The 12,676-nt window shown below is 39.9% G+C and overlaps 2 protein-coding genes across 2 annotated transcripts; both read left to right on the forward strand.

Moving 5' to 3' along the window:
• The first annotated feature begins 561 nt into the window (after positions 1-561).
• On the forward strand, positions 562-6,569 carry LOC101466946 (arrestin domain-containing protein 3-like). The gene is made up of 6 exons (XM_004544399.3): positions 562-816; positions 4,784-4,841; positions 4,925-5,072; positions 5,206-5,302; positions 5,383-5,639; positions 5,811-6,569. The coding sequence occupies exons 1-6, from the start codon at positions 750-752 to the stop codon at positions 5,943-5,945; spliced, it is 762 nt and encodes a 253-aa protein (XP_004544456.3). The 5' UTR covers positions 562-749; the 3' UTR covers positions 5,946-6,569.
• A 972-nt stretch (positions 6,570-7,541) lies between these two features.
• LOC101467246 (arrestin domain-containing protein 3) lies at positions 7,542-11,252 on the forward strand. Its single transcript, XM_004544400.4, has 6 exons — positions 7,542-8,152; positions 8,323-8,380; positions 8,461-8,608; positions 8,730-8,826; positions 8,905-9,161; positions 9,333-11,252. The coding sequence occupies exons 1-6, from the start codon at positions 7,897-7,899 to the stop codon at positions 9,468-9,470; spliced, it is 954 nt and encodes a 317-aa protein (XP_004544457.2). The 5' UTR covers positions 7,542-7,896; the 3' UTR covers positions 9,471-11,252.
• The last annotated feature ends 1,424 nt before the right edge of the window (positions 11,253-12,676 follow it).

The raw sequence follows: 12,676 nt of genomic DNA on the forward strand, positions 1-12,676 counted from the left end.
TCTCTGCCTGCCCGCACACAGAGCCCTGACAGAAATTTCATTTATAACCTTTTGCACATTGTATTAAGCAGCCAAAAACATGCAAATAAACTGTTATATAATAAGCACTTTGATGGATTCTTGTCTTTCTTTGGAGACATTAGATTTACATGTAACCTAGAAGACAGGGAAATTATGAAGCTATTGAGTTATGTTATGATTATTCATTTGTCAGTTATTATATACTGTACAAAACCAGTGTATTGGAGATAGACATCTTTATCTAAACAGGGACTGAAACAAGCCACCTGTGGGTTACCAGTGACAGGTGCTCTAAACCTCTGATCTTTGTCTAACCCAGATTTTTTTCTTCTCCACCCAAACACATAGCAGTCCCGATTTTTCTGCAACTAATAGGTGACACATTTTGGTCAAAATGAGGTTGCAGCTTAAATTCATGTCGTAATAAATGTGGTCAAATCAGATGTCATGATGTTAATTTTTAGGTGGAGCCTCCTGTCATGCCCCATAAATCAGTTTATCTGTGATGAGAAACACATCGCTTTTCACTCATCTCTGAAATGCCTTCGATAAAGGACTTTTATTTGACTTGTGAAACGACTAATGAAGACGGTAGTTATTCTGAAGGAGATACTATAGTGGGCACAGTTAATTTCAAACTGACAACAAATGTCAGCATTAATACCCTCACCGTAAAAGCCAAAGGAGACGCAAAGACAAAATGGACAGAAGACATAGGAGATTATCTAATGACTGTCACTTCAAAAAAGAGATATTTCAAAGTGAAGGATTACTTAATTGGTGTAACACTTAAAGGTAAGAGGTTTTACTCTCACCTTTAAAATCTGGCGAGGTTGTTGTTTTTTGTAGAATTTTATAATAAAAGCAGTTGCCCATGAAGTTAAGCGTATATGGAAATAAAGATTTGTACTGAAACAATAAGAACAACAAAAATGTTTAAATATTAAAATAATGTTAATTATAATAAATAAAGTGAGATATCAAGTAATGAAAACTAATGAAAACTGATTAAACCATGCATCCTTTTTGAGATTTGATCCATTTTGAATTTAAACAAAAATAGTACAGTGTAGTAAAAAAGTACAATTGAATATCATAAAATCCATCAATCACAACAGCAAAAAGTATAAAGGTGTAAAAAGAGAAGTCACTCCATAATTTGGCCCACAACCAAAAAAGTTATGTTTTGTGTTTTCTTGCTCCCAAAGACACATGTGTTAGGACAGCTGGTTATTCTAAATTGGCCATGGATGTGAGGAAGATGAAATGTAAGGAATAAAGTGCAGTATGAATGCATGATTACAATTTGACTTGTACTCAAAACCTCTTTTAGCAGTCAATAAAAGTAGACAAGCACTACATAAATGAAGGTATGTGCCTATCTGTTAGTACTCATGCCTTGCACTTGCAAGCACAAGTACCAACTCTGAAAGAAAATCTAAAAATGAACACAATAAAATTAATTGATTCTGAGCTTGTTAGAATAGAATAGAATAGAATTCAACTTTATTGTCATTGCACATGCACAGGTACAGGGCAACGAAATGCAGTTTGCATCCATCCAGAAGTGCTTTAGTGATATAGATATATTACAATATATATTAGCAATAGTATAGATATGTAAGTATATTACAGAAATGGGTCTATTATGGTATGTTATAATGTACACGGTATGAAGTATGTTGTGAATATTCTATAACTAAGTATGTACAGGCTGTAGTGAGTACAAGCTATGTACAGGATATGAACAGGATATAAATATGAAAAACTATACAGAATATGAAATAAATAACTTTACAGAAATCTGAGATATACAGCTATACAGAAATGGGAACTATGCAAGTTGTAAACAGTTGTAGGATTAAAGATTATTGAATGTACAGAATGATTATTTACACAGAGCTATACAGTAGTGCAGTTAAGATAAGTGAGGGTGTAGATAGTTTCTACAGAGGCTATATAAAGTGCTAGTGGTTGTGAGTGGTGGTTCACTCCATGTTATTATTATGTGTTTGAGGGTACAGTTGTCCATTGTGGGGGTGTGTATGTTCAGTCCATGAGTTTAACGTGGGTCAGATGTCAGGAGGCAGAGTTCAGGAGTCTGACAGCTGTGGGGAAGAAGCTGTTCCGGTACCTGGTGGTCTTAGTCCGGAGGCTCCTGTGGCGCCTCCCAGAGGGCAGGAGGGTGAAGAGTCCATGTGATGGGTGACTGGGGTCTTTGATGATTTTCCCAGCCCTTTTCAGACACCGCTTCCTGTAGATATCTTTTATGGCAGGAAGTGGTGCTCCGGCGATGCGCTGGGCAGTTTTCACGACCCTCTGCAACGCCTTCCGGTCCGAGGCAGAGCAGTTCCCGTACCAGACTGTTATACAGTTGGTCAGGATGCTCTCGATGGTGCAACGATAGAAGTTCACCAGGATGTCTGAGGACAGGTGGTTCTTCCTCAGAGTCCTCAAGAAGAAGAGGCGCTGGTGAGCCTTCTTGACCAGCTTGGAGCAGTTGGTCGTCCAGGTGAGATCCTCGGAGATGTGGACTCCCAGGAACTTGAAGCTGCTCACACGCTCCACAGCCGTCCCCTTAATGTGGATGGGTGGATGTGGGTCAGCATTCCTCCTGTAGTCCACGATGAGCTCCTTGGTCTTCTCGGTGTTAAGCAGCAGGTTGTTTGTGTCGCACCACTCAGCCAGACGATCCACCTCCTCCCTGTAGGCGGCCTCATCGTTGTCACTGATGAGACCAATCACCGTGGTGTCATCTGCAAACTTAATGATGGTGTTGGAACCATCAGCAGGTCTGCAGTCGTGGGTGAAGAGGGAGTAGAGGAAAGGGCTCATCACACAGCCTTGTGGTACACCGGTGTTCATTGTGATGGTAGATGAGCAGTGGTTATCCAGCCGGACATGTTGGGGGCGGTTGGTCAGGAAGTCCAGTAACCATTTGCAGATGAGGGAACTGATGCCCAGGTCTGTCAGTTTCCTGATGAGTTGTGAGGGGTGGATTGTATTGAACGCTGAACTGAAGTCTATAAACAGCATTCTGGCGTAGGTGTTGTTGTTGTCCAGGTGTGAGAGGACAGAGTGCAGTGCGATGGAGACTGCATCCTCTGTGCTCCTGTTCTGGCTGTATGCGAATTGGTGGGGGTCCAGGGTGGGGGGGAGACAGGATTTGAAGTGTGCTAGGACCAGCTGCTCTAAGCACTTAGTGATGATGGGGGTGAGTGCTACTGGGCGGTAGTCATTGAGGCAAGATGGGTTGGAGTTTTTGGGTATCGGGACGATGGAGGTGGATTTGAAGCAGGCCGGTACCACAGCGTGGGCCAAGGACAGATTGAATATGTCTGTGAGCACTCCTGCAAGCTCCCCAGAACACGCTCTGAGAACACGCCCGGGGATGCCATCGGGACCTGCAGCCTTGTGGACATTGATCCTGCTCAGCACCGCTCCTACATCGGTGGGGGAGAGAGTCAGAGGTTGGTGGTCTGGCGTCATGTCTGCTTTGGTTGTGGTTGTGGGGTTCCCTCGCTCAAAACGAGCATAAAAGTTGTTGAGCTCGTTGAGGAAGGAGACATCAGAGGATGCGAGGGAGGGTTTGGTGGTCCTGTAGTCTGTAATGGTCTGGAGTCCTTGCCACATGCGTCGGGGGTTGGAGTTGGAGAAGTGTTCTTCTACCTTCTTTTTATAATGGTGTTTGGCTTTTTTGATGCCCTTCTTTAGATTAGCCCTGGCTGTGCTGTAGGCGTGTGCATCTCCTGACCTAAAGGCGGTGTTGCGGGCCTTCAGGAGGAGACGAACATCCCGGTTCATCCAAGGCTTCTGGTTGGGGTACATGGTGATCCGTTTCTGGGTGGTGACACTGTCTGTGGTTTCGGAGATGTAATCCAGTACAGATGAGGCGTACTGGTCCAGGTCTGTGTGGGTGAACATATTCCAGTCTGTGTTTTTAAATCTGTCCTGGAGCACTGCGTCTGTCCCCTCTGGCCACACTTTAATTGTCCTGTCCTAATTGTTGATCTCAAGACAGATGAAAAGAGAGTTTGTAGGTTCACAAGATTATGGATGCCATTTTAGGGAGCTGAGGAAACATGCAAGTACCACAAATATGCAATTATTCCTAACACTGCTTTAAATGCACGGACTAGTTTCCAAGAAGCACATTTTGTACCTGCATGTTTGTTGTGATTATTTTTTAATTAATGATAAAACGTGAGGGCAATTTTTAATGGTTGCAATGTTTGTAAATGGTTATAATAAATTCCAAAAGTTCCAGTACTGTCTTCCCATTTTCACTTATATTTAATTAATTATGACTGTTATAATTTCATGTCTTACATGACACATGACATGCTATTCTGTGACAGCAAATGTTTTTCCTCTAAAAATGAGTGTTAAAAAACATTAAAAAAATACACTCTTCCTGCTCTCTGAAACATTAACTAAGGATTAATCATCCATTTATTAATGTCAGACAAGCTATTTATAGATTGTAAATTTATCTGTAGTGTAGTTTGTTGGAAACACTTAAGAGGTCATTCTTGACCTTGGTCAGTTTTGACTCTTAAATACTGTGAAAGCATGAAATATGAACTGTATGTAAGGGTTAACTTGTATTTTGTAGTTACTCGAATAGTGTTGCAGATATAAACAAAACACTACATTCAAAGAATATGTATGTAAATATTAATGATCAGCAGTAAACTGTAAATATAGTTGTATGTCTTTTAAGAAGCTGACATTTTTAAAAGTGTTTAGCTTTATCTTGCAGGGACTTCACTTCCCAAAGGGGTCCACACTTTTGAATTCAGGCTCAAACTCCCAGAGGGGTAAGTGGGAATTTAATATTCATTAACATTTTATCTTCTTTTTTTGGCAAATGTACACTTTCCACACTGGTTTTGTTTTACAGGAGCATGCCTTCATCCTTCAAGGGGGAAAATGGAAAAATTGTGTACATGCTTGAAGCAAAGATATCCAAGAGCTGGTGGTGGCCTTCTAAAGTTAAACGAGAGATCAACTTCATTTCCAAGACATTTCAGCAGTTTTGGGAAGGGATGGTAAACACTGCACTGATAAGTGTTAGAAATGTAACGTGTGCTAAATGAAAAGTGTTTGGTATAAAAGAAATCACATTAAAAATCACAGGCAATAAATCATAAAAATCTTCTCTGTCGATGTGGTTTTTCATAGAGTCCACAATCTGGTACAGTGAGTAAAAACATAGGTGGGCTCTCCCGGGGATGGGTCCAAATGTCTGCTACCATTGAGAGGAATGTTTGCACTCCAGGTAAAATAAAGGTTCAAGTTGCACGGCAAATATTGATAGATTTAAAAATGCAGTTCAATGTTCTGATTTGATTTTGACAGGTGAAACTTTATCTGTTGTTGCCAAAATCTGCAACTCCTCTTCAAAGAACACGAGGCCCAAATTCAAGCTTGAACAAAATACAGTGTACCGCAGCAAGTACCACACTAAGAACTCACTGATAATTCTGTTCAAAGAGGTCGGGGCCACTGTCAGTCCAAACTCCGAGCAAACTGTCTCCTGCCAGTTGAAGATTCCTGATGATGCCATCTCCACTATCCATAACTGTGAAATCATCTCAGTTGAATATTACATAAAGGTATTAAACAATTTCTTGGTGACATCACATCCCCTCAGAAATAAAACTGCATTTTTTGTAAACATGTGTGAATAAATATGCTACATGTGAAATGTGTGTCTGAACTATGTATTAATTAGAACAGATAATAATAATTCTTTACAAGTTTCTCAATCTCTGACTGTTTCCCAGGTGTATCTGGACATTAGCTTTGCCGTTGACCCAGAGGTGGTGCTTTCACTGGTCATCGTTCCTTCCAGATTTGCAGCCATTCAGCCTGGTGAGGCTGTGGGGGCTTACCCACCTGGGAAAAGGGCGCAGACATAACGAGCTGGGGAAACCATGGAATAAAACACAAGGAAAAGAAACTAGGCATAGGAACTCACAGATACAGGACGGGGACACAGGGGGTAAAGACACGGGGGGAAATCTAATAAACTAAACTGAACAACCGAGGAACCATGGAATAAATAATGAACAAAATACAAAAACACAAGAAAACTAAGAATGCTGGGTCAAAATGACCCAGGACAATGACATTTATTGAGTGTATGCAGGGTAAATTAAAAGAGTAATCTGACATGTTTAATTATAGAAATGTCCAGTAATAGTTGCAACTTTTTATATATTTTGCATATTTTTATTTTGAAAAGTTGTGACTTCCTACTACAGTTTCCTAAACAAAGCAATTATCAACACCTGCTTACTCTGTATAAAAGATGATGTGCCAGCAGCAGAGAAAGGGGAAGCATCAAAATGGAAAGAACTGACGGATGCTGGGGGAACTGGTGTGGCATGGGCATGGGCATGGGGAAGGCATTCCCCAGTGAGACACAACAGTTAAAAGACTGGTTGCTGTGATGGGTTCCAAAGCATTTGTCTTAAGACCCCTGCACCTGTGCACTTAATGTACAACAATGGACTGCTAGCTTGATTTTATTTTTTGCTGTTTTTAACTGCCTTCGGCTTTTTCTGAAATTATAAATAAATCAAATGTTTTTAACTGCTACACTGTGTTTTTGTACTCTTTGGCTACCATCCCTTTCTGTTAGCAGCTTTACTCACTGGACTTATTCGAAGAACTGACACAGTGAAAGGTCGGTGACTGATTAAGGAATCATTAGGAGGCAACAATACAATATAAATACACACACAGTACCCCAGTAAACACCAGTGAAGAAGAACACGCAGCACAGATAGAGAGAGGGCTAAGCAGAGCAAGGAACAAGTTGGCAAGGGAGACCAGAGAGGCAGGTGAAGATAGGACAAGCTGAGAATACTCATGCTGTATTGCTGAGACGGTTTCAAAAATAAAGTACTTCCCCTGAGAGACGATTATGGCTTCTTTCTCTCTCCATTTAGGTGTCAATGTTTTTGAGGAGGTTTATGTATTTATTCTGTTATTAATCTGATTGCAAATACATTTTCCTAATCGCTACTCTGGTCTCTGTACTCCTTGGTTGCCTTTCCTTTATTTAGCTGCTACCGATTAAAAAACGGTGTGTTTAAAAAAAAAAAAAAAACTTTTATACACCTCTCCCTCTTTTTCACATTACACAGACAGCCGTTTCTCGGAAAGGCAGCGGTGTTCACTTAAGTTGTTCATCTGGGTTCAGAGCAGCGACCAAACCGCACGCACACATGGTAACGCTGCTCACACAAATCACACAAGTGTATAACCTACTTTTCCCTCATTTACGTATTTTTTGACTTGCAAATGTGGATGACCAAACTCTGCAGTGAAGTTTTACTTTAGATGTGCATTATGGTGTTGAAATTGCACTTATATGCTTGCTTACAATTCTTGAATGAGCAGCAATAACGTAAATAAGCTCTTATGTAACGAGCACGTTATTTATTTTTATTGAAGACATATTTACATGTACCCTAAACTACAGGAGGGAGTATTAACAGATTGTTGAGTAGTGTTATGGTTATTTATTTATTTTTTGTCAGCGATCATATACAAACACAGTCTTCTTAGCGAGATGTATGAATCTTTCAGTACGACCGTGACTTCGATTTAACGAGTTCATGTTCAGCACTATTCAGTAGGCTAGTCTATTTGCTAAACTACGTAAATTGCAATAAGTTTTCAAATGTTTCATTATACTGTATATCATACTTAAATCAATGCGTGGAGCATCTCATCTCTTAACTTTTGTTATTATCTGAAATCATAAGTCACGATGTCACTCTTTAGGCGGAGCCTCCCGTCATGCACCTTAAATCGGTCTATCGGTGCTAAGAAACGCATCGTCTTCAACTCAGCTCGGAAATGTCCTCGATGAAGGACTTAAACGTGACCTTTGAAGCTATCAACGAAGACGGTAGTTATTCTGAAGGAGATACTATAGTGGGCAGTGTTAGTTTCAGGCTGACAAAAGAGGTTAAAGTCAAGAGCCTTTCTGTAAAAGCCAAAGGAGACGTCAAGGCAGAATGGACAGAAGGAACAGGATATTTCCAGATTACCCACACTGCAAAAAGGAGATATTTTAAAGTGAAGGAGTACTTAATTGCAAGAAATGGTAAAGGTGAGAGGCTTTAACACACTTGGAAGAATGCAAGGGTTAAATTGTGCAGCCGACATAAAGAAAACACTACATTTAAGGAATATAACCTGGCTTCAATGATCAGCAGTAAATTGTAAGTATATCACTGTAGCTCTGTGACAAAGCCGACATTTGCTGACCGTTTCTTGCAGGCACTGTACTTCCAAAAGGGGTCCACACGTTTAGGTTCGGGCTCAAAATCCCAGAGGGGTAAGTGGGAATTTGAATTATTAATACTGTCATACGATGCTTTGGCAAATGCATACATTTCCCACTGGTTTTGTTTACAGGAGCATGCCTTCATCCTTCAAGGGGGTATATGGAAAAATTGTGTACATGTTTGAAGCAAAGATGTCCAGGAGCTGGTGGTGGCCTTCTAAAGTTAAAAAGAAGATCAACTTCATTTCCAAGACGTTTCAACAGTTTTGGGAAGTGATGGTAAACACTGCACTGATACGTGCTATAAATGTGATATTTGGAAAGTGCTTTGTGAAAAAACTCACATTAAAAATCACACGCATTAAATTGTAAACATGTTTGTCTATGTGGTCTGTCATAGCATCCACAATCTGGTACAGTGAGTAAAAACATAGGTGGGCTCTCCCAGGGACGGGTCCAAATGTCTGCTACCACTGACAGGAATGTTTGCACTCCAGGTACAGTAACTTCACGCTGCGCAGCGAGTGTTGATAGATTTAAAAATGCAGTTTAATGTTCTGATTTGATTTTTACAGGTGAAACTATATCTGTTGTTGCCAAAATCTGCAACTCCTCTTCCAAGAACACGAGGCCCAAATTCAAACTTGAACAAAAAACAGTATTTCGCTGCAATGAGTCTACTAAGAAGTGGGTGATGAATCTGTTCAAAGACGTCCGCGAAACTATCAGTCCAAACTCAGAGCGAACTGTCTCCTGCCAGTTGAAGATTCCTGATGATGCCATCTCCACTATCCATAACTGTGAAATCATCTCAGTTGAATATTACATAAAGGTATGAAACAATTTCTTGGTGACATCACATCCCCTCAGAAATAAAACTGCTTTGTTTCTAAACATGTGTGAATAAATATGCTACACGGGAAATGTGTGTCTCAACTATGTATTAATTAGAACAGATAATAATAATTCTTTACAAGTTTCTCAATTTCTGACTGTTTCCCAGGTGTATCTGGACATTAGCTTTGCCTTTGACCCAGAGGTGGTGTTTCCACTGGTCATCGTTCCTTCCAGATGTGCAGCCATTCAGCCTGGTGAGGCTGTGGGGCCTCACCCACCTGGGACAACTGTGGTCACAAGTTAAAGCAACTTCGCTTCCCCTGCCTTCCACACTGGATTTGGCTCTGAGCCCAAAGTGTCAGGTCACTACCCCACCCCAGATGCTACTCAGCATGATAATATAACAAGTGGCAATTCTAACTAGTGGTCACACGGTGCTACTGCACAGGGGATTTCAGCTCCAGTTTTTAAAGCACCTTTAATGCAACATCCAGGTCCTACTCTGACTACTTTTCTACAGGGGGAACAACCTCCATTATATACGTCCATTTACCAGCATCAAAATGAAACACTGTGAGTGTAAGTGAATGGGCCAAATATTAATAGCAGGGGACACCTCAAAAGTCACAGTTGGGTATGGGTTAAACAGGGTTCAGAAGGCAGAATCATAAAGCTGCCCCCTTCTTGTTGATGATCAACTGGCAGGACAGAAGAGGCCTTCCAGCTGTTGTCCCACAAAGGAATTAAATGTGTTATACAAAAACTGTGTTTTTAATATTTAATATTTTGGAGGGAAAATAAGACTAACTGGACAAATCATGAATGTGTTCAGTTGCAGAAAGTTTCTATGTCCTATACCCTATTTAGACGTAGCTGGCCATATACTATACCAAGTAATCAGAGCTGTACCCCAAAACTGTGACTTTTAAAGGGCCTGAAAAATGGGACTGGGGGTTAAATCATGTGACTGAGCAGTTTTCACCTCTTGATATCAGTAGGGTAACCAGAGACACAAGAAGTGACAGAACAAACAATAAGAGAAGTAAGTGATTTTCCTTTAGTCAGTCTTCTACTCTCTATACTCCACATAACAATTTGTTTAACAACAGACATGTTTTTAATTATAGATCACATTTTTATATTTGTTATTATAATTTTGCTTGTTTTTTCAGTGTTTTGAAAACTGGAATGTAAATGCATTGTCTGTTGTTTTAAATATATATAAAAAACAATGTCACATATAATTTGTGTTTATGCTTAGAGATTTGAGGTGAAAGGTCTGTTTAGCAGTGTTATCCTTAGGAGTATGCTGCACTTTACTTTTAAAAATATTGAATTGTTTATGTTGTTCTATGTATGGTGCCATATCAAATTCTTGAGGCAAAACACTTAGCATTACTCCTAGCTTATGGTTTTCGTGATGACCAACATGGTCTCTGTTAAACTACTTACTGTTTTATACTGCAATGCCTTCACTGTCAGCTGAAACAGACTCAGAAGCACTTTTCACATCTGATTACTGTCAATGGGAAGCTTTTGTTTTGAAAAATTGCTGATAAAATCTTATAACTGAGAGCTTTCATTATTAAAATTAGATGTTTCTGAGCACTGTGATCATAGCATGACAGCATCTTGATAACATCCAATAAAATAACTTGATGGATGGTTAAAGGAATAAACTGCCACCAGGTGAATGTCTAAACTTGGATGTATGTGTCACAGTGCTATCAAAGGGATAGAGGGTCATTCCTCAACCTGCACAGCAGCTGCAATGTAATGTGTTATCGTAATGTACATGAAACAAAGAAGCTTTATAGAAGGTTTTTGGTTATAATATAATGATTACTTATTAGTCAAAGCTGAAAAAATCAAGAGTAAAGCCTCTAATATATTGTAGAAAATCAGCGGTTGCCTTCTGTGGTAAAACAGTTATTTCCTAAGATGAATTGGAACAAATTGGAATATTAAAACATTATGAAAATGCAAACGGTTAATTGGATTTTTTGATGAATCCAGGGGGACAAACACATTTTGGCTGTGTGTGATGAGAGAAGAGATTGGTTTGCCCTGAGCAATAGTATAGCAAGTTGCCATAGATAAACGCTGGACTTAAGAAGATTGTAGCATAAAGGTGAGATATATTGCTTTTAAGAGCTTTGAACAGTGGTGATGACCATTTTTACCGCACACAACATGTCAGTAACACTCTGCCATTATATGCACAATTTAACCAAGCAGGGGCGTGGGGAGGGAGAGAGCGAGCGAGCATGGAAAAAACATCTCGCCAGCACAAAAGTAGCTACGATAGGTAACAGAGAACTGCACAAGAGTTTAGACTCAGAATAAAAACACTGTAAAGAACGTTTTGACTCATCTACACATGTTAGAGCAGGTCGGTCATTGTGAGTGCTTGCATTTATTTATGTCCTTCCGTTTTTGCTCTGAGCTCATAGTTTTCCACTGCTGCCTCTTTGGGAGATGCACCAATGTGTTTTCTCACACCTCTGTGTGTTTGTACATTTCATCATACAAAAGTGGTAAGTGTGGTCAGAGATTTAGGGGGCAGGTTGTTCTACTTTCCATTGTTTGCCTCACTTTTAACACATTTAGGAAGAGTGTTACCTTTTCCATTAAAGACGATCACTGATTTGTTAAGACATTGTTTTTTCTTTTCTTTTCTCCACTTCCAACGAGAGTTACACTAGGTAATAATGTCAAGAATAATGCTACATACTACTTTTATAACATACGTTACGCCCTACTGTGGGAACTATTTAAGAAAAACCATCAAAAAACCACTGAATGCCCACACGTCAACTTGCCCTACATGCGATGCATGCAAGGAGCAGTTAGGAAACCACAATAACTTACCGCAGCATTTCATCTCCTGTGGGGAAACAAAAAACAAGGTTAGGTCACACTACAGACTGACAGTTGGTTCCCATCTATTGAGCGATACTAACCAGTATAAATACTAAAAACAGCCAGGCAGTCTGAAGCAGCAGTCTGGTGTGAAAATCAGAAAACTGGAATATATTTATAAACACAATCACAAAGCTCACAGGGGGTATTCCTCCTGCTTTACCAAACTTTACCAAAACTGTCCTAAAGATTAAACACAGCGCTCAATACTAAGCACCATATTGACTCAGACCTAACACTGTTATCTTTGCCCTACCTCTTTAGCAATGGACCACTCTAGTCCAGTCACGCCACCAATCTCAACAAAGGATTTCCATCAAATACTGACACCTCAAATTAAGAAATCCTAACTGCTTGCACTCGCCTATGGGTAGCGCTAACTCCTAGATTCCAGCTCTCACACAACTAATTAATTAATAATCTACTTACAATTTTATCTGTTGGAAATCCACCACTAGATGGAGACAAATAGGTGAGAAAAAGCAAATGTTTGTACTGGATGTTTGTAGAGGATGCTGAGTATTTTTTTATTTAGCCTCAGAGCTTTGTGAAAGTGAGTAACTTGTATGTAAATGAGGAAATATATGT

This window comes from Maylandia zebra, linkage group LG12, assembly GCF_041146795.1.
Source record: "Maylandia zebra isolate NMK-2024a linkage group LG12, Mzebra_GT3a, whole genome shotgun sequence".
NCBI classification, from domain to species: domain Eukaryota; kingdom Metazoa; phylum Chordata; class Actinopteri; order Cichliformes; family Cichlidae; genus Maylandia; species Maylandia zebra.